The sequence below is a fragment of the Phaethon aethereus genome, assembly GCF_964289735.1.
Source record: "Phaethon aethereus genome assembly, chromosome: 14".
Lineage (NCBI taxonomy): Eukaryota > Metazoa > Chordata > Aves > Phaethontiformes > Phaethontidae > Phaethon > Phaethon aethereus.
In genome coordinates this window covers 4,125,823-4,148,557 of record NC_138590.1, presented here as the reverse complement: position 1 = coordinate 4,148,557, position 22,735 = coordinate 4,125,823, and the positions used below count along the sequence as shown (strand labels likewise).

At 38.0% G+C, this 22,735-nt stretch overlaps 1 protein-coding gene across 1 annotated transcript; it reads left to right on the top strand.

The window, feature by feature from the left end:
• Window positions 1–240: 240 nt before the first annotated feature.
• SPDL1 (spindle apparatus coiled-coil protein 1) lies at window positions 241–13,108 on the top strand (the record flags this gene model as incomplete). The annotated part of the gene is made up of 10 exons (XM_082005952.1): window positions 241–399; window positions 2,543–2,719; window positions 3,025–3,219; window positions 3,526–3,675; window positions 4,326–4,424; window positions 5,290–5,400; window positions 8,320–8,460; window positions 10,082–10,188; window positions 11,364–11,551; window positions 12,558–13,108. The coding sequence occupies 10 exons, from the start codon at window positions 241–243 to the stop codon at window positions 13,106–13,108; spliced, it is 1,878 nt and encodes a 625-aa protein (XP_081862078.1).
• Window positions 13,109–22,735: the final 9,627 nt, after the last annotated feature.

Genomic DNA, 22,735 nt, shown 5'->3' with positions numbered 1-22,735 from the left:
AGTCAGGAAAGAGATGTTAACCAAGTTTACAGAGAAATAGCTGTTATTTTATTGTTCACAAGACTGTTCGTTCATGAGCTGTCTTTTTTTTTGTATCTTCTAAAAATGCAAAAATATGTCCTTGTATCCTGATTAAGAAAGGAAATCCAACAATTTCTTTCAGATCAACTACTGTAACTTAATGTAATGTATTTCTTCATTTTTTGTGTTTGCAATGTTGAAGTAACAAAAGGAAGAAAAATGGAGACGGAGACCATTTTAAGTCTCAGACACCAACTCAAGGAAGCAGAGAATGAGCGGCGAAAGGCAGCACAATATGGCTTGCATTTATTGGAGTCCCAAAGTGAAGTTCAAAATCAGTTGGATCAAACACGCCGTGAATTGACTGAGAAAACTGAGGTGATGTTTTAAATGTTGAGTAAAAAAGAGCAGTCAAGAGCATTGTTTTAGTTTAACTATTTTCTGAATGTCACAGGTGATTTAAATGCTTTTAGAGTCTAGATTAATTTTAATAAACCTTTTTAATTTCAGTATTTGTAGGGAGAGCTTTTTTCTCTGCTCTAAGATACTGAGCATAATTTTATCTAGCTGGGACAGGGTTTCATACCTAATTATGCATCCAGTGTTCAGTATTGTGTAGGATTAATTGCCTTTAATGTAAAATGGGTACTAAATGCTAAAGTAAATTTGGTTTAGAGCATGTGTTCAGCAATTCACTCACATTGTGCTTTCCCTGCAAGCTTTTTCTATCACCTAAAGCTGTAAAAAGAATGCTAGCAGCAAGACTGTATAATTGATTTCTTCTGTAGTGAAGTTGTCAAATTTTCTAAATACCAAGGGATTCTGAATTTATTAGTACATTTCTTGACAGCTCAGGGAAGAGTGTAGTGTTGAAATACAGAGGTATTATTTAGTCAGCTAGTTTTCTTCTTAGTAATTGTTCAATAAAATTCCAATCAGGAAAATCTCCACTTTTCCTAAGTGCTTTAATTTTGACATTTGTTTTCAGTCAGCCCATGTTTCAGATAGACCATTTCTCTTCATTGAGCCTCTTTCTGGCTATGTATCCATCCCTTCTCTTGTGATAGAGCTAAAATGTTTGTGATTGTGCTGTAGTTTTTTAGGGGGGGTTTACCAGCTGGAGATGTGTAGTGCTCTGCTATTCTGCATGAACACTAATTATTTAGAGCAGACTGATTCAAGTAAGCTGAGTGCAAGAGAGGCAGCTGAAAAGCACAAGTAGTAAGGAAGGCGGGGCAGGATCATCCTTTTCTGCAGACAAGCTGAGGTGGTAGCTACTCTGTTGTGATGCTGTCCTCGGGTTGTAATCCTGTGTTATAGGCTGGAGCAGAGTTACAAGCTAAGCTTGTGTGAACCAGATCAATTAGTAACTTAGATTCCAAGGGCAGGGGGAAGGACTTGTGTGCTTTCTTATGGTAGAATAACATCTTGTGTGGGAACTGTGGTTGCCCAGTAGATTCTTTTGAGCTTTTTGAATCTATGGTTCTCTGGAATCTGAGTCAAAGCAATTCCTGTGAACACGAGTGTAAGTTTTAACAGTAGGCAGGAGACTCTTTCAGAAACTCTTTCTGTGTACACTTCTGTAAAAGTCTGTGTAGACATACCATGCTAGATGCTTTCTTGGGTCTGGCCAGCAGTGCACTCCCAAACCTTTTCCCTGCACTGTCTTTATCTTTGAGCTGAACTCATATCCTGTATATTTGAGAGCTAAGCCTGCCCTTGATAAGCTGGTGTCTAGGACAAAAAGGTCAGCTTCATACCTGACAGCTTTTAGGTTTATTATCTTCCCTTTTTTTTTTTTTAATTCTGGTTTGTGTTTTAAGAGTTATTTTGTTAAAAAAAAAATCCTGCATCTTTAGGCTGATTTGGTTTTGGTATTTACCTTTTCTGCTTTCAAAATTCTCCTTTTTTCATTTTGTTCTTCTTAATTGCTAGCTGAATGGAAGAGTACAGTGAGGCTGCCCTTTATAATTACCAAACATATACAATGAGGAATACAGGAAAGCTGATTAAAACGTCCTTCTTCAATCTGGAAGGGTTGAGGACATATATTACAAAGCAGTAGACAATTCAGGTGCCTTTACCAAAGGCACTGAACCCAGCTGCTCTGCAGTGGGGGAACACTGATGAGCTGTAGCCATCTTTAACATATTCCGGTTCCATGGTGGTAGAAAGGACATGTAAGCTCTCACTAACTTTGCTACACTTGCGCAAGAGATTCCAGGACCCTTCATGTTAGGTGCAAAGAAATACACAGTTTCCATGAAGAAGAGACTATTACACAGCCCAATATGTTACAAAATTTCAGAGCAGTTTGATGGGGTTTAATTTTTTTGGTTGGGTTTTGTTGTTTTGTGGGGTGTTTTTGTTTTTTTTAAACATGGCTATGATAATTCCCTAATTGGGACTTCTACAAGTTTTAGGCATTTAGTGTCTTGGTTTTGAGCCTGTATTTAGTACACTGTTCCCCAAGCATTTATGAATATTACATCTAGATTTTTTAGTATGTTATTTCTTTCAGAAATTTGAGCAAGAGAAATACTCTCTTCAGAGAGAAATTGAACTCAAGAATCGAATGTTGGAAAGCTTGAGTTTTGAATGCGATTCCCTTAAGCAACAGCAAAACATGCAACTGGATAAACAGAAAGAACAGCTTGCCAGAGCCTATGGACAAGAAATTGGTGACCTAAAAAACAAGGTATGGCAACTAATATGCACCTAAAATGTTGCTAATAGCACTTTAAAAAATGTGTGCTTAGCTTGTAATTGCATACTTCCTACCGAAACAAATCTAGTAAATAGCTATAACGTGTGGGTTCGTTAGTTTTTAACGAACAACTGCATAGTTACTTTGTAAATTACATTAAATTTCAAAGCTTTTTAAGGTTTTACTCTTAAGTTTTATTTCTAAGACTTTTTTTCTGTAACTAGAACATAGTCAAAGGTATTGTTTTCAAGAATTTATTATAAAATGGTACTACTTAGTTGTGAACTGTCTTTAAGTTGGAGAACCTGAAAGCAGAACTAGATGAAACACGGCTATCAGAGAAACAATTGAGACACAAAGTGGATCATCAGAAGGAAATAATTGCTGCCAAATCAGAAGAACTACATATGATGTCTGAACGTGTACATGAGACCATGTCTTCAGAAATGCTCAATCTTCAGATAGAACTCACTGAACTAGAAAATGTGAAGGTATGTGGCTAGTACTTAATTATTAGTAATGTAGGCTAGTTGAAGATAAAATTCTGTACTTTTGATAACCACGTCTTTAGATACTTTGTGTATATTGCTACCTTATGATTAGCTTACTATTAAGCTAATATTAAGCTAAAAATAATAGCCTTGATAACTAGACTTTAATACAACCGCTTCTTCAAGATACTGTTTTGTGTTAAAAATATTTACTACTAACAAACCTGTGTGGTTCACTTGGGCCTGCTTTTCTTGAAATTGTGTTTAAAAACTTTTTATTTCATACTTGATTCCTTTTTGTTTAAGGCCAATGTTGAAGAAAAGCTGAATGAACTGCAGTACAGTAAAGAACAATTAGAACTCATAAACAGTAACTTACGTAATCAGCTGGAGCGTCTACAGGGAGAAAAAGAAGAGAGGGAAAAAGAAGTTGTTTCTTACTGTAATGCATTAGAGGTATTCTCTTAATTTTATTCATCAGTGGTAGATAATCTCTGAATTCCACAAGTTGTGGTGCTAGCTTTTCAGTGAAATATAAGGAGTTTTAAGAGAGGAGTTCTGAGGAGTGAGAGGAGAAAAAGAAACTGGGGGGTGGGAAGGATATTGGCTAGTCACGTTTGGTATTGTCTGTTGCTAAATACTGTCTATATTGGCACTCTTTTGTGGAAGGCTGTATATGGAGATCCTTTGCACTGCAGTATTCTGCCTCATAACAGGGTCTTCTCATAGGTCTCTGATAGAATTCTCATTTTTATTTCAAGTTCCTACTGAATGCCTTGGAAAACTTTGTACTGGGGAGTAGAGGATTTGTGACTAAACAACACAAGTCGAATAGTCTCAATACTATTAACCCGGCTGATAAACATAAAAGTTTTCCTTTAAAGGTTCTATTTGTGCTCTTCTCCTGAAGAACAAGTGGAATGTTAATCCCTTCAGGGAAACAAAATTGATTGTCCCTTACTGACTGGAACTGTTAAGTACTGCAGTACAAGATAATCTGTGCTAAAGGCATAGGAAGTGAAAAAGAGGTGAAACTATCTGATTAAATTCATATGTGCAGTACATCAGATGCTTGAATGACTAATATCCTCTTTGCTTTAATCTAGAAAGCTCGTGAAGCTAATCAAGAGCTTCAGGTTCAGCTGGATCATGCAGTGCAACAATCTTTGGACCCTTCAAGTAAAGGCAATTCTCTCTTTGCTGAGGTACAATTACGCCACAGATACTTGAGAATATATGGAGGAGAGAAGAAATAAGTTTTATTTCTTATATTGCATTGAAAATATTAGAGTATCTGTACCTGATCTGGCCAGCATGGGTCTCTATTCCTTAAATATTACTTCAGTGTTGAACTAACAACTGACCTGTGGAAAACAATTTTTATGCACACTCTGAAGTGAGGAATTAGTAAAATTAATGGAATCACTTAGAGTTACCTGGCTATCAAGACAGAAGATGGGACTGGGGGTTCATGACAGTTCTGTCTGCAGCTCTTAGCTCTAAGTAGTTTTGCTCAGCTGGTAAGCCTTTAATGCAGAAGATAGCATGTGAAATATTAAAAGATGCTGATAAAAGCTGCCTTCTAAAAACATGCTGACAATGGCCGCGATGTCTGAGCATTTGGAAGGGTTTTTTAATTAGTTACTGAAAAGAGTTCAACTGCTGTTAAATGCATAGGAAGTAATTTTGTTTTCTGACAATACCCAGGGAATGAGTTAAAATGGTACACGGTTCATTTTTTTTTTTTAACTATTTATTCTGATGCCAATGGACAAAACTACTTTACAGTAACACTGAAGCATATAAAATGTTTCTTTACTTTGATATCAAAAAAACAAAAGAAAAAACTGTTGCATTTTACTGATTGGGCTTCAGCTGCTACAGTACTGTGTACTAACTTTTATGTCAGAGGTTATGACTGAAAATAGCACGTTTTCAAGTACTGTTGCTGGAAGAGCAGTATTTGCAGAACTAACATCAACTGCTAGGCAACATCTCCTTATAAAACTCATCATCCAAGTGACAAAAAGTGTTATTTTCGTAGTAATAATTGTTAACAATGTTCTGTAGGTGGAGGACCGTAGGGCAGAAATGGAACGACAGCTGATCAGTGTGAAAATAAAATATCAGTCACTACAAAAACAGCATGCATTCACTAGAGAACAATTGCAAAGAATGAAGGTATGACCATTACTGTAATACTCCAGGGTTTCCTTGGGGTCCGATAAGGCAATGCTTTAGTACGCAGGCTAGGAGATTTGATTAGCTTTGAAATATGATATAGGAGCCTGGGGGGAGGGAAATGGGAGAGGAAAAAAACCAAGTGAGATGTCATTGTGCTATTTGACTTCTATGGTACATCAGCATTTTTTTATTGCTACTAGTGCTACTGCTTTATCCTAAAACTCAAAGTTGTGCTGAAGGCAGTATGTTTGCTTACTCTGGCAGTAGCTGTTAAATGGATAAAAGTCAAACACAACTCCTGTCAGTCAAACTGGCATTCGATTTGTCTTGACAATTGCTTTTTCTTTTCTTATTGAATTCTTGTACTACATGAATCATTGATTTGTGTGTTAACTGTGGTTGTCGTGAATGAATGTAAAGAAGAGGGCAGGCTTGTACTCTGTCCTCTGATCATACTGGTTTTTTTCCCTCTGGGTTGCTTTCTTGTTTTTATGTTTATCCATATTTTTCTTGCTTTTCCTTGCCTTTAGTGCAAGAATAAATCATAACTCTTGTCACACCTATTTAATTTACACTACACTTCTATAGGATGATAGCCTCTTGGTTAATGCTGTTCAGAACTAGTTAGTAGAAGCTGATTTACAATATGGTGTAAAAATGATTTTTTTTGATGCAGATTTTTTTTGATGCTGCAAAACTGCCAGCTTTTTGCATGTTGGTCTTCTGATTTTCCAACACAAGAGTGGATCCTTTAATTTTGATAAAATACTGGATCATGCAGTTTGAGGAGAGTGCTTAATCATCCAGGGTTATGATAATGAGTAACACCAAAGATACACGTTTGTGTTATCTAGCTTTGGGGAGAAGTATCATAGAACCATTAAGGTTGGAAAAGACCTTTTAAGATTATCAAGTCCAACCATCAACCCAACACCACCATGCCCCCTAAACCATGTCCCAAATGCCACGTCTACACGTTTTTTGAACACTTCCAGTGATGGTGACTCCACCACCTCCCTGGGCAGCCTGTTCCAATGACCACTATTTCAGTAAAGAAATTCTTCCTAGTATCTAGTCTAAACCTCCCCTAGTGCAACTTGAGGCCATTTCCTCTTGTCCTAGCTTGAAAATAACTGAAACAACATTCATAATGGACAAGAAAAGAACTACTGATGCAGTAAAAGAATTCTCTTGTACTAAAATCTGACCCTGAGACCTAAAGATGATTGAACAGGATCAGTTTCTTCAGACACTTTCTCCTTGTAATGTGAGGGTGAGTCAGTCATACTGATCGAATGGTATAAGAAACATTCCGAGTACTGGATATTTTCACCAACAACTGAGGCAAGTTGCTATCCCTGTTCTGCTACTTAACGTTTTTGTTTGGAGTTGCAATTCATACTCATTTGTGCCCATAAAATTTCTTCTAATACCAATATTGGAGATAGGTAGTGTCTTAGGACAGCTGTTCTGCTTAAGCTGCCATCTTATATCCTGGTTAGGATCCTTTCTGCTTTGTGTTGCATTGTCATGCTGTGTGTTAAAGCTCAGTCTATCCTTAACTGATCTCTCCATTCAGCAGCTGATTCCAACAGTGTAGTTAACTGTTGTTCCAGCTTTAGCTGTCAGAATGTGTGAATGTGGCATTTACTGATGACTTCTGAAGATCAGACTTCTGAACAGAATGCGAGCCATACCCTTGTGAAAGGTTTACCATGTCTGGGGTATTTTCCACAGCCCACAGTATCCCTTCCAGTTTCTTAATGTTTCTGTGGATTGTTTTTATGTAGATCAACTACAGATAGCAATTCTGACAGTTAGTAACTGGGCTTTTAAGTGAAACAGGAAAAGGTTAGGTGTCTACTTGCTTGGGAAATGTAAGGATAGTTTTAGCCAGCCAGTGGCATTTAAAATTTTGCCTCCCTTATGTCCTGTAGAAGCTATGAGGATGAGATGATTGAATCGTTCTTCAGCTCTAGTTTGTGTACAGAATCATGAACATCCTTTACTTGATACAGGAGATTCCATAGGGTAAATGCTCTTCTCTTGCTTCTTCTGTGAATCTGTAGTCTAATTTGTTTCAGTTGATCTTTTCCCTGTGATTTCTTCCAATGTCCTTCAGTGTTACCTCATCCATACTGACTAGGCTGGTAAAAATGCTACAGTTATCACGAACGCTCTGTTAAGTCTTTCCGTTATTGTGTTTCATATTGGTTTTCCCGTTGTTTAAATGTCTGATGTATCATTTTCAATTGAATGTGTTCAGGCCCTCATATTATAATGGTGTTATGTTAACAGCATCAGAAAAAATACGCTATAAATGTGAGACTTTTCTCTGATAAAATTCTCCTTTTTGTACTGACAACAGGTGTTCCTTTGCTTGAAAGGATGTGTTCCACTGAAGGAGTAGAAGAAGCTGAAATTCTTAGATTACTATTACAGAAGGCAATCTTAGTGTTATCTATACTTCAGAATCAGAACTGCAAAAGAAGGGTTTTTAAACGTGTTGGTGAACTAGGGTGTTTTTTCTGTAAGTGAGAAGTTTTTGGTAGATGTATTTTAGCTCTGATCAATGGGCCTGGACTGCAGATTGCTTCTAGCTGATTTGATGTTCAAGGTTTGAATGTGAAATGTTGTGTGTGTCCCTGATAGTGTATTTATAGGTTCCTTAGTCAATACAGAGAAAGATAGGACACCTCAGGACTACGCTGTTCAGCTGTTCAGTAAGTTTTCAGCTGTCCTCAAGATTTTTAGTGTTGACCTGTGGTGATAATTGTGAAGACGACATTGTGAAGACTACTGGTTTTAGAATTACAAGGCTTGAGTACCCTAACTCTTCTGGGAAAGAGGCTGAAATTTTTCAGTCCCTTCACCCAGTATTTGTTGTAAGGAATTTTTTTTCCTCTTTTTTTTCAGCTGCAAATGGCTACACTGCTACAGATGAAAGGCTCTCAGGCAGAATTTGAGCAGCTGGAACGCTTACAGTCAATGTTAGAACAAAAAAATGGTGAGATAGAAGATCTTCTTATGAAAGTGAGGCAGCTAGAAAAATTTAAGGTATGTGGTATGTAATTAAGTGTAAAAGTCATAATCGGAAGTTAAAACATGAGAACAAGAAGGGTTATGAAAACTATCTGAAGTCCATGCTCGGGTTGGAAAAGGAATCCAAAGGCTACTCATACCTTTATTTGACCAAAGTTCCACTTCACAGCTGCAGAACATACATTTCTGAAGTTCAGAGAAGCAGAAAATTCTACATCACCCAACCCTCAGCTTGGAGAAACAATATTTTTCAAGGTTCCTGTGTGTAGCTCCTTCACATTTTACATAGTTATGTGTAGTGTTTGAAGTCAATTACTTGGTCGAAGTTCACTGAGCTGTGGTGTCTGACTTTTGTTTTGGAAGATACAACCATTTCACATTTTTACTGTGTGTACTTAGGCTTTGTCACTTTTTAGTCTCTCAGTTACATTGGATTTCTTGGGTATTTTTTCCTTAGCTTGTTTTAACTTTGCAATTGAAGCATGCTCTTTTCTACAAAAACTGATTGCTTAATCATTCTTGTAATGCAATTTCTTCAGTCCTCTTCTGCAACTTGAGAGCATCTTGTCAATATTTTGGAAAGTGAGAAATAAACATGAGAATACCTGTATGCACTATTGTAATGTTATTAATGCTTGTGTGTGTAAGGAGTAAAAAAACTGTCGCCTTTCTTACGTACTTATGGACTTGTTTGGCCCTTTCTTAACACAGCTTTGGAATGTTAACTTAGGTGTATTATCTTATGCATTAGGATTATGCTTTCCAGGATAGTGTCCTCTATTCTGCGTTTAACTGAAGTGGCATAAAGCTAGGTTTAACCCATTTTAGTAAGCAATTGAGACAGTTTGGTTGCTTTACCAGTGTTGTCAGGTATAAGCTTGATCACTATTTATTTTTGTCTCTGTGCCGTTTGGTTGCTTTACCAGTGTTGTCAGGTATAAGCTTGATCACTATTTATTTTTGTTTCTATGCCATAAATAAGCAGTGTTAGGAAATCAAATGACTGTCAAAACGTACCTGTAGTCTGTGACTGACAGCAGCCTACGAGACCTGTGGGACAGTATTAAATCTGAGAACCGCTTGTTCAGAAAAAAAACACAAAGCAAAAACCTCGGAATGTCAAGTTACTGATGTATTTTATAGAAAATTTACTGCATTTATGGCATCTGTACCATGAACCAACTTTCTCATCTAAAAAATGTAATAGATTTTGATATTTCGGCTATTGATTGACACGGATTGTGTTCCTTACCTTGGGATCCAGCTGCTGAAGCCTAGAAATAAGGCTGAAACAAATTCCCTGTGGGTTAACTAAATATCCTGTACTTTCAAGTAAAAACTAAGATAACTATTCCGCAGTGCTACTTGAAAACCTTGTGCAGGTTAAGTTGATTTTTTTATTATTTCTTTTTCTTTCAGTGACTGAGTGACTGAGAGTGAACTGTCAATTTCTGTGCTACTTGACATTTGTAATAAATGAAGAAGTGCTGAGAGCGACTGAGCTCTCTTGTATGTTTAAATGCCTCTATGATGAGGCCTCTCTATAGAAATGCATGGACAATTTCACCTAAGGACTAAGATAATGTGCTTCTGAAAGGTCACTGCTTGACAACCTGACACGTTTTTTCTTTATCAGACTTTATATGAGAATATGGAATCCAGAGCTAGTAGTGGCTCAAAAGGAGGAGAGTCTGAAGATGGTTACTATGCAGATTTACTGCAAATGAAGCTTGACAACTCCAAGTAAGTACTTAAGTCTGAGATCTAGAAGTTGCTTGTAGTCTAGTTATGTTCTAGCTACTTGTTTTTATTCTCCCTTTTTTCTTACTGTTTGTCTGTATGTAGTCCATTGAGCGTATGTGCAAATATGCTCATTGTCTCATTTTCTAATGCTGTGGAACCATCCGATGTTCGTTGTAGGACTGAGTTGTCTTGTTTGTCATTTCACTTATTCTTGCAAAAGATAGTAGAACTATTTTATATTATTGTTGCTTTCTTCTAGGCATGTTCTTAATACTCCTAGACACAAGATCACTTGGAACATTAAAAAAAATAAATTAAAAAGTAACCTTTGAGAGAACTTTGTGAATCTTGTTAAAGTCTATAGAAGAGAGCTAAATATATACAGCCTAAAAAGAGCCAGATAGTAGCATTTGAAATGTTTTATTGGACTACCTGGTTGAGATGTGTTCTTGGCTAGTGAATTCCATATCTATTAATTACAAAGTCCACAGCGTTGGGCCTCAGGACTGTTTTCAAGCCCTCGGGTGGAAGTATTGCACTTCGGGCAAGCGGCAATGTGGGAACACGGTGGGACAATGGGTCTGCTGTGGGAATTCCTGACAAGTCCGTCACCTCACTGTTGGTGCTACTGTGAGAAACTGGCATCGTCAGAGTTCCTTAGGATCCCTGAGGCATGATGATCCAGTGCTTACGATGTGGATTTTAATGGTCTCTGAAACAGAGGCAAGGACATGCACTGGGTATTAACTTAATTATTCTTCTGTTGGTTGCTTAGAGTAACACCTTTGTGTAAAGCTTGTATTGTCAGGTACAGAAGTAGTTGTATTAGTTTATACACAGGATAGAAAAACCCTGATGAAATAGTGAATTTCAGGGTTAGGGAAAGTTTTTCAAACCAGTGAAATATGCACCTATGTGGTATTCAGCACACAGCTTTGTTTTTAACAAGTGTTCTATCTCTGTTACTTAAACTCACTGCTCTGTCAAGTTCAAGTGAAAACTTTCACTGTACCACAAGAGGTCTCTTCCATTTCCTGTTAGTGTATAAATCAGAATTTTATGTGAAGTTGGTGAATGCTTAGTTGACTTTGTACCTGCTGCTTTACTAAAAAATAACAAAACCACACAAAAGAAACCCAAGTTTGAGTGACTGTATAATTTTCCTCTCACCCCAGCAAGGAAACTGAAACCCTGAAAAATGAACTATCCTTGCAGAGGATGAAAGCTCTGTATGAGAGCCAAAGGGTTCTGGAAGTTGAAAGGAAACTCTACACAAATGAGAGGCATTTGCAAGCTTGTCAGAGTGAGAATATGAACTTGCGAGTTATGCTGGATGAGCTAAAAATGAAATACGAACCTGAAGGTAAGTACTACTATTCCATATTAATTTTTTCCATATCTGGTCGTTTTGACCTTTGCAAGTTGGCTGATGTTAAACAGGAAGACATTGGGTTAGTTCCAGATACAAGCTAAGGTTTAAATGGCTGCCTTTTTGATGATGATGTGGTCCAAAAACTGCTGAACTGAAATAGTAAAGCCCAACGTTGCTCAAGGACCTTACTTCAATATGTGCACTGACATTAATTTCAGAAGACTGAAGAGTACCAACTGGAGTGTTCAGAGGCTTTACAGAGTATAGCTAGGTAACCGTAAAGAAGTAGGTGGGAATAAATTCTCAGGAGGTGCTTTTCATAATGGTAGTGGTATCTCTCTCGATGAGAAGTACCAGCTTTCTGAATGTAGGCAGCTGCTTACAAGCTTTGTAATACGTGCAAAGCATTTAGAGGAGAAACTGTTTAGTAGCTCAAAGGAATATGGATTAAGTTTTGACCAAGAGGCCCAGCTGAAAAAGAGCTGAAACCTGGATATGTGCAGAAATGAGGGAATTGTAGCCTGCAGAGGAAGACGAACAGGGAATGAGATGGGTGAATTGGTCTTGGTACTTGTCGATACCCAAAGGATTTAATTATGTCTTGGCTGTGGAAGCTTACCTCGGCAGCCTCCAAAATGGAAATAAAATAATTGAGCATATTCCTGTAGTTCACAGCATCTAATTAAAAGCCTTGGTAAAAAGGTAGAGTGGATGGGGAGAAAGATTGATTTTATTATTATTATTTATTATTATTATTATTATTATTTGGGGGGGTGTTGTCTCTTTGAAGCTAGTATCTGTTGGGATGCTTGCTTGCTGAAAACAGAGTATATAAAAGGACATTTGTTAAGGGATGTAAGTTGTCTATTGTCTATTAAGAATTATTCCAAGGTCTCTAGTCATGTGAAATGTTTTTTATTTAGTTTTATTATGAACATGCTGGTGGCCAGTTAATTCCAGCCTCACTTGTACAAAAAGTATATCCCTTTTTTCTTAGAACTGCTTAAGGGCACTAGAATTAAAAAGAAGAGGGAGAAGATTCCAGTGGACACTGCTTGTGAATATTTGGACAGCAAAAATACTTCTGCAAAAGAAGCTGTTCTCATTCAGTTGCCAAGTAAGGGAGAAACAAAGATGACTTCCAGGAACTTGGAGGAAAGTGATGCTTCTCCAAAAAAACAAGCTCTTGAAGCACCACCAATAAATATAGATCTTGAAGCAATGCAAAAAGTAGTTGAACCTGAAAGAGAAAGAAAGAGAGTTAAAACTAAAGATGAGAATCGTGATGCCTTTACTTCATCTAGCAGAAGTGGAAGTAATTCCTTGACTTCAGCTGCCCCCAGGTCAGTGTCAGCTTCTGTCTATGGTCAAGGCAATCAGCACAGACCTGCATCTCTTTTCTTTCGCTGCATGAACTATGCTATCCACTTCTTTATCTATTTCCTCAGTGTTGCATGCTCTGTAATTCCTCAACTCCGGCTGCCTGCATTGAACCTCTCAATACCTTTTAGAAAGACTAAAATGATGACTAATGGAAAAGACTCTTGAAACTGTAACAATCATGGAAATAACTTTCCCATTACTTGAAAATGTTGAAGGCGTGCAGATAGCATGACAGTTCGCTCTGTTTGCTCTAACTTCAGAAATAGGACTGTTTTCTTGGTCCCTTCAAAGCTGCCATGCAACTGTGTTACATACTGAAGTAGCAAAGGCAATAGGTATCATGCTTCAGCTTCATACCTAATTTCAGCCTTCGTCAACTTTCAGATTTAGCTAAAAGCTTACAAATTATTTAAATGAAGTAATTCTTAACTTGAATTGGGTTAACAAAATCGGTGTTGTACAAGATAATAGGCAATTAATTACACTATTTGTGTTGTCAGACAACTGACTTGCACAATCTGGATGCATGATAACTAGAAACACAACTGCTAAACTAAGATCACGTTTTTCCCCTCAGCTGAGAATGTAAGTTGTTTTTTGATAGATGGTGAAGTAACTTAGTATAGTAATTAGCTCCAACTCTTTTATCTTGGTAAAAGGAATGCTGATTTTTTTTTTTGCTTTCAGCTGATGCTTTTTTTGTGTGCTTATCATAATCTTAATAAACACATGTTTAAGTGTTTGGGGGGAGGAAAAAGATCTGTGGTAGTATAGATGTTTTGAGCTTACTACTTGCTAATGTCTGCTAGTAAAAATAGTTTATTGAATCAGAATGACAGCAGCTTCAAAGATGGAAGAAGGCCTAACACATGGAAATCTGTACAGTGTAGCCAAAACTAATGGTGTTCAGAAGTAATTTGTTGTTTTGACTCTCGGATCCATTATTCAAGGCTGCTCTGAAATAGTCTGGAAAGAGTGTGGCAGCAATAGCAGTTCAAGAAGCTATGGCAAAATATGCAGGGACTGCTGCTGAGGAGGAAAGATCAGGGAGGTCAAACATGGGTGGTGAAAGTTGAGAGGAAAGATTGGGTAATTTAGTGATGGTATTGTGTTTTGACAGCGCTCTGTACACATAAAGGAACAGATAGTATGTAACGTGGATGTGAGAAGTTTAACATTTTCTCATATTTCTTTTGGAAAGGAAGGTACAGTGTCTGCTGACAGGAAGTCTTTGGAAATGGTTTATGTGGACTGAAGGGGTAAACCTACTGGAGAGGGCGTGAGGAGAGGAAATTATTTTATGGAGTTGATGTTTGAAAGCAGAGTGAGTGGAAGAAGTGGAGGAGGATGATGAAGTCATAGTTCAGAGGGTTCTAATCTTGCACTCATTGCTGTTGGTTCAAATAAAGAACAACATAAAATGAGTAGACTTTAAAAAATAAAAACCACCAACACGACAACAAAAACCACCACAAAACCCCATATAAGCTTTTACTTGGCTTTCTGTGGTGCTATGAACCTGTAAAAGGCAAACCCAGGCAGAAGGTTCTGTTCATGTTGCTGACTGTGTTAATGAACTAAATCCCCAATTAATGATGATAAGATAACATTGAGGATTTACTCAGCCCTGATCTGTTATTGTTTATTATGAATTAGGAAGTCATGATAAAATCTGAGTATTTGAGAGGTTGGGTTTCTAAACACTAAAAGAATCTCTGGACTGTTCCATGAGGGATGTGGCAAAACCCTATGTAGGAATACAGCTCAACGTAAAGGTACAATAAATACTGGCAACTTGAGCTGGAATGTGGACCTGAAAGTGGGGAGTCTGGGGGAGGAAAAAATAATTGGCATGTGCATGGTGGATAATTGTCAGTGTTTCACCTGATGTTAAGTAAAATGTGATGCTCTGGCTGAAAAGGCTGTTGTGGTCCTTTTGGGTTATTTTTGTAACTGGAGTAGTTTTTGTGCAATTAGTTTAGCTCTTGTCATTACTGGCCCATGAAAAGTAAGAGTGAAAAGAGCCATAAGTAACTATGGAAGGATTGCAAACCTCATTTATAGAAAATGGTGTTTGAAAAGCTCTTGTCATCTTGGCTTAGGAGGCGATGAAGAAGTGGTCAGAAGTGATCTGTGTACTTGCATGCGTGACAAATTTCCTCGTTCGCAGAGTCTCGCTTGCTAATGTGGTTTAGCAAGGTAGAGCTAGGCAACTTTGAGCTAATGGCATGTGTACATATCTGCAGTGTGTGTGTATACCTACACAAGTTTAAAGCAAGTAAACACTGGAATACTTTATTAGGTGATGGTACTGATTAGGTTATGGTATGTGAGTGTTGAGAACATAGTAGTTGAGACTAAAGACTTAAATATTTAAGTGATCATTATGAATTGTTAACTGCTATTTTAATTCAGGCAATGCAAAGGTTATAGGTAGCGATATCTTCTGTTAGGCCCACTGGTCAATAAAAAGATACATTTCTGTATTAAAATGCTGTTCTTCACTTCTGTAACTGAAGTAGCAAATTCCAGCCCTTGCTGCCCAACTTAGTTTGCGTTAAGATTTGAGGTTGTTTGCTTTAGTTTGATCTAAAGCAGGGCTTGTGTGCCTAAGAGCTTATTTGCTCTTTGAAATTATTTAGTTGGATTACACATGCCAAACCTACCTCATTTGGACCTTGTTCAAACAGGAGCAGGAAATGCCCATAGCCTTCTGGCTCAGCAGCAGAGCTGGATAACGTATTCTCTCTTTGGCGTTTTAGGCAGGGCATTCATCCTCAGGAGGTAAAGCTCCATCTGATGAGAGTAGTTGATCTTCCTTAAATGGGTAGAAGGAACCCCCATTACATCTCATTTCTGGAGTCTACAAAGTAAAAGCTTGATAGAGCCATGCCATCGTTTCACAAGCTTTTTTGTTTTTTAAGGTCAAAGTGTTTAATGGTCATCTTCTTTCTGGTCCATTCCTTTCCCTGTGCTAATGCTTCATGAAATGTGACAGTGCTATAAGGTCCCCCTTTTATGACAGTCTCTGAGCTGTCTTGGAATGAGGACTGTGGTGGCTTAATTTTGGCTTGCTGCCAGATGCCCACCCAGCTGCTCGCACTCCCCTCAACAGGATGGGGGAGAAGATAAGATGGAAAAAGCTTGTGGGTTGAGATAAAGACAGGGATCAATTAGTCACCGGCAAAACAGACTTGATGTGGGAAGATTAATTTATTGTGAACTAAAAATAGTGGAACGGTGAGAAAGATAAAACCTCCTTTTCTGCACCCCCAAACTCTTCTTCCCAGGCTCAACATGGCTGCTTCATTCCCCACTTCTACCTCCTCCTCACCACGTGGCACAGGGGAGATGGGGAATGGGGCTTGCAGTTAGTTCATAACACTTTGCCTCTGCTGCTCCTTCGTTATCGTGAAGGCTCGTAGAAAAGAATTATAAAAGGGACTTGGCTGCTTTTGAACTCCAGGAGACTTAATTTCAGAACATGACGCTCAGTTGTTAACTTTGGAATCTGTTAACTGATCTCATTACTTTGTCCCTTCTTTTATGCAGCAGCCTATAGACATGACCTATTACACATTAGTAAAACATGCATTTTTCAAAAAGTCTTAATTCAGTATGGTAATGAAACTAAGGTTCAACAGCCTGTAGGCTGTGGAATAATCAGTCCTGAAGCATTTGCAGGCCAATTATAAGATAGTAAGAATGAAAGAGGAAAAAATTACTTGCTTGGTTTGTCTGTTCATTGTCACATTAAAGCTCCATTATTTGGATCTGGGGCATTAGTGAACATATGAAAACCTTAGTTGATAGCAGTGATAAGTGAAGCAAATGATGGCAATCTATTGCTGACCCACTTAAAAGTGTAGCCTACTAGCATGAAACAGCTCACTCCATCTTTGTAAGTCAGTGTCAGTCATCTGATCTATTCCTTTAGGTATTTATTAGCACGGTTCTACTTTGAGGGAGTTAGCTTTACAGTACTTCATGCTGACTTGCATAAACATATTGCAAGCATTTGAAGTGTATAAAAGATTACTGTTTTCCTCTCTTCAAATAATGAATTCTAATAGCTGTTTACTTTTATGAAACAGTCTGATGTTTCTGATGTGAATTTGATTTCCAGAGTTCTTAGACAATTCTGTTAGTGTATAGTGTAATACTGTAAAAGGGGAGTATTTTGTATAAATCCAGTTGTGCTGCTTTGGAACATATTAAGTCAATTCAATTTTTATTTGGCCTTTTGGTTGTTTGGAGTTCTTGCTTGGTTCTGTGTTTTTATAGAGGATTCTTGCTGAAGATTTTGGCCACTGGTGTTTTTGGTGGCCTTGAGCAGAGGCTGTCTTAAGGCAGAAGAGTGGAGGGACAAATGAAGAGAACCTACCATAGGAACAGATGGATAGACACAAGCTGTCAATCCCTGATTACAGCTGCTAGGGAAGCACAGGCTGAACTGCAGACTGAACACTAACCGGAAGATGATTACTAAGAATACACTTTTTCTCTTTCCCTAAGCAGTTGATTCTTGTTGTAACCTCGTAATTACTTGTCTACTTGCAAGTAGCAGCACACCTAAAATGGAGGAGCTGGGGGAAAGCTGGCTCTGAACAACAAATGACTAGCCATGCGAATTACAGGTGTGGGCTTAATATAAAGCAGATGGTGGAGCAAACGCTGCTGACCCGGGGGGGGGTGCACAGCAAGGCATATTTCTTTTCAGTCTATTGGTTAGTGCTTATAGCAAATAATATGCATATCGCTTGTAATCAATAGGAATAGTTTATCTTTACACACAAAAATATCAAATAAACTGGGGTTGTAGTGGTGGGGGAAATCTGTAGTTAAACTTCCCCAAACTGTTTTGTTACTACTCCTTTCATAGTCCTCATCTTTGGCTGCATCTCTATATTGCAAATAAATTTCTAACAAGAACAGTAGCAGCTATTCTTGTTTGGAAAACCAGCTGTAGATTGTTGTGGGCTGCTCACTGGAGGTTCTTGAGACCACTAAAAATCCCCAAGGTTGCTAGAGAATTGCTTTAACACATGTGATGAATCGGCATAGAATTTGTGTTGGTACGTAAACTCATCTTTAACTTGGAACTTCATTTTCTGTAACTTGTTTTGCTGTGAAAATAATTGTGTGTAATAGCCAATTGGTTGTGGGTGATGTGGTTGAGTACCACTATTTATCAATTTGTTGTCAATTTGTGTTGACACATTTATACATTTATTAAGTAATTCTTAATCAAAACACTCAATTGTGCTGAAATGTCTAAATCTTTTTTTCTAACTTGCCTCTCTAACAGCAATGTGGCAGTTAACACGGTATTCCCATTTAGATTCCTAGCAGAATTAAAATATGTCAGTGGACAAATTATGTAATTTAGAACCTGAAAATATTTTTTTCCAAGAACTTCTTCCTAGATCTTCAGGTGTTAAGATAAAGGCAGTAGTAGTGCAGGACTAGGCTGGAAACTAGTATGTTGCTTGAAGTGTAGTCCTTTTTTTGGTGGTGTTAAAGCAAAATGCTTGACTTGATCATATTTGCATCATGTTGCTGGGACTTTTCACTTGGAGTTGTGCTTTTGTGGACTTTCTCTCTTCTATGGGCGTAGCACAGTCACTGTTCTGGGGTTTTTTTAAAGGCTGATCCCAATCAGTTAACATGTTAATTAACTCTTTTTACCAAACATTTTAGAAGATACGAGGGTGGGGAAAAAAGGCTGTACTTCAAGTGATGCAATGCGAATAGGACTGATCTAAAAATGCTTCATTTTAATCTCATTTTATTCTTAAACACTGCTTGTTCTGTCTTTGCATATGGATGGTCTTGTATGCCAGTTGGCTTGTTGACTGGGCTTAAAACTCTTATTTTAGCCCTTTTTTAAATTAATTAAATATATATTTAGAATGGTTGCTTTGCCTATAGGTTAACAGCTGAATCCAGATTTGAAACTACGGAAAAAGAAGAAAAGAAAGAAAACAAAATCACGATTGAGAAGAAAACACAAAAGAAGAAATATACAACGTTGTATGTATCTTCTAAGCCAACTTCTGAAACACAATGTGCTCAGCAATAAAACTCACATTTCTGGAAGGAACCTGAACAATTTGGAGTCCTGCCTCAGCAGGAAGTACTGAGTTAACTTATGTCACACGTAAACTTACAGGTTCCTAACTTAGGTATTGATCTGCTTCGTTCCATGAGGAGCGTGACTGCATTAATGAGAGTTGCACTTCTGATACGTTAACTTCCCAGAGGGCACTGGGAGTGTGACCTGAAGTGTTGCCTTGTCTTGAATCTCGCTTAAGTCTCTAAACACATGTTAATTGTCCTTTGTTTGAAGCACCTTGCTATTCTGAAAGATAAGTACCTGCTACAGAAGTTTTATTGTATGATAAGAGAGGAGTTAACCCTGACTCCCAGCAAGATAGACTAGGTAGGCGATGTTGATGCAGAACTCAACTAAGTCATGTGCTCCTGAATTTATTCCAGTTCCTGGATTCAGAATTCTTAATTTTTTTCCCCTCTAATGTGTAATTGTTCAACTTTCAGACTGACCGGATTGCAAAGGTGCATGTGAATCTTTTTATGCATTTTGTGGGATACTATTCTTTTGAAACTCTAAGTTCTTGTATTTGTACTAATAATTAAAATAAACCTCTATTTCCGAAATGTAGTCTATATTGCATTTGAGACAAAACATTTCTCTAAAACTGTCAGTTTTTTGATTGAGCGCTGAGGTATTTTGTAAAGGATTTTTTTTAAAAAAAAAAAAAGTACCATTCAGTAAAAGCTAAGAAACTGTAATGCACATGCTGTGTGTCATTGTGTTTTTAGGAGACAAATCTGTAACTTTCTGATGACACTTCATGCAGAATAATTGTGACGAGAGCATTTAAGCTAGTACCATTAAATTTTTTTTTTTTTTGTTTCGGTGTGTATGTGGATGTTTAAGGTTACTTGATATGACTCACAGTAAGTTCCCTCTAGTGACAGGCTTAGCCATGTTCTAAATAAAAGATTCAGTAGTCTCTTAAAGACTTTTCCTTTCAAATCTGTTATGAAAAAAGTATTTTGGGGAAGAATCTTACAACCCAGTGGGTTTTGGATTTGACTACTTCTTCTGCTGTATGTTAACTTCCATTGGTACTTTGGAATCCAAGATGTGGATTCATACAACGTGCCTCTGTATTCCCACAGATGCAACTTCAAGCTCCTGTCAGAGACTGCCAGTCAGCACCAAGAGACAGTGAAAGTCAACATGCTGTACAAAGAATTTTTTCTTAGCTGTATTCTACCTTTGGTCAAATCACTGTTTCCTTTGCTAGCTTGCACTGTAGTGGTGATGTTGACTGAATTTTCCCACCACAACTACCAGAACACTTCTAGATGATGTAAAATGGACCTTACGAGTAATGTCCTAAATCTTCTGTGGACATGTAACGGTTTTTATTACATGTTTGCAGTGGGGGGAAGACAATCTCCTGCATAAAATTTTGCAGGTAGCTTTTGGAGAAATTGCTAACTCTGTGTGCCTTTCTGAAGCTGTTGAGTGTACTTGTCAAAACCAGCTGTCTGGATCTGCTTGTTTACAGCTTGGCCAGTTCAGAAGTGATGCTGAGAATTTTGTTAATCCACTGCACGTGGGTGGCTTTAGCTCCTCAGTCACTCACTCAACAAATACTGAACTGTAACATTCTGAGGGACAACAGAAGTAACTAAAGCTGTGGTGAAATGACCTTCAACAAGCAGCTCTGGCTTGTCACTTCCCCCTGCGGTTAGAACTGGTTATCAGTCCCTTTCTACATACTTGAATTTTGGCACAGCCTGGTGGCTGTTACTCCTACTGCTGAACAAAATAATCATAAATCGATGTATCGTAGAATCTGATTGTATCACTTCATCAATCTAAGAGATTTACTACCTCTCCAAATCCTTCAGTCTCTTATTAATTAAGTCTACATAAACTGAGAATAGCTTATTTCTTCTTAACTTTTGTTAAGATACTCCATGACATCACAGGAAGCCAACATATATCCATGGAGTAGTTCTTACTCTTCTTGACTTTGACTGCACACATGAACTTAAATAATACTGCATTGAAGAAGTAACGCTTTTCATGCCAGAAAATGTTAGAAGCACACCTTTTTTTTTTAAACAAATTGTAAAAGTTAGCTTTGTTTACTGTACACTGAGGTGCAAATAGCATAAAACAATAGAAGTAGGTAATGGTTTCAATCAGAGGAAAGCCTTCAGTAACTTAACAGGGGATGTGTGTACTTCAAATGGGAGTACTGAACTGTAGATTGTCTACTGTGAAGACAGTTAATTATGTATTGAGCTACTTGGCATGTGAAATGTCTACTATTTTTAAATTAAAATAACTATTGTTAATGCTACAAACAAAACAAGGATGTCATTTCAACAAATAAATACAACTGATTACTGCTATCTAATTACCCCCCAAAGCCACTGCTTAACCTGTACTGCTGTAGCTGCTTTTGAGCATGTAGTCTTTGTCTTAGGTAATACATGCATGAATACAGGTCTTTTGCAGAATTACAACTGGTAGGTGCGGGAAGGTGTTTGGAATTGAGGCTTTGTTGTGCCATACCATACTTAAGCTATTGTCTCTTAAGTTCATGAAAATGCTTCTTATATTTCCTTTTCTCCGTCTCTTCTGTTGCATCAATCGCGTTCCTGTAACTGCGCTTGCAGATCTTGGCATATAATAGATTTTAGAGCAAGTTAAATGCAACTGCTGTATATTGCTGAAGTTCTTCTGCATAATGGAAATTGGTAGAGCTAAACATTGATAAATAGTCAGCATTTTACACGGTCTTGTTTTTTGGAATTGATAGCAGTAGTAAAGGAGGCAAGAATTCTCTGCTGCCTTCCTCTGCCCTACCCCCCAAAAGCTAAGTTCTACCCCTTAATTCCCTAGGCAGAAAGATTTTTATCTTTGGTGGAAGTAAGGAATTTTCTACTTGCCTGTAACTACTTTCTGCCTGGAATAAGACTGTTGTGGTTTAACCCTAGCTGGCAACTGACCCCTACCCTGCCCCTTGTTCTCTGCCCTCCGGTGGGATGGGGGAAGAGAATCAGAAGAGTGAAAGTCAGAAAACTCACAGGTTGAGAAAGACACAGTTTAATAGGGAAAGCAAAAGCAGCGCACACAAGCAAAGCAAGGGATTAATTCACCATTTCCCAGAGCAGGCAGCTGTTGAGCCATCTCCAGGAAAGCTGGACTCCATCATGTGTACCGGTGACTTGGGAAGACAAACGCCATCGCTCCTGATGCCTCCCCCCTGTACGCTAGAGGCTATCCCTTTGGCCAGCCTGTGCACTGGTGGGGTGAGAAGCAGAAAAGGCCTTGACTTTGTGTAAGCACTGTTCAGCAGTACCAAAAGCATCTCTGTGTTACCAGCACTGCTTCCAGCACAAATCCAAAACCTAGCCCCCTACCAGCTGCTATGGAGAAAATTATCCCAGCCAAAAGCAGCACAAAGACTTATGGAAAAGATGGTAAGGGGTGTGAGGGTGTCGAATGATTATCTGTCCTCTATTTTCTGTGGGATGGTAATTACACAAATAAACCAACAAATACTTGAGAACAAAAGCCTCCACTGACAAAGGCCGTAACTGTTACCCATCTTAAATCTCCAGACCCGTGTTGGGGTTTGTCTTCTGCTGTAGGAACACATGATTTTAGGGTTACCATGCATGGTTTACAGTCTGGATGCATTTTCCTCAAAAAAGCTGAAAAAAGATTTTGTTGTTCAATCC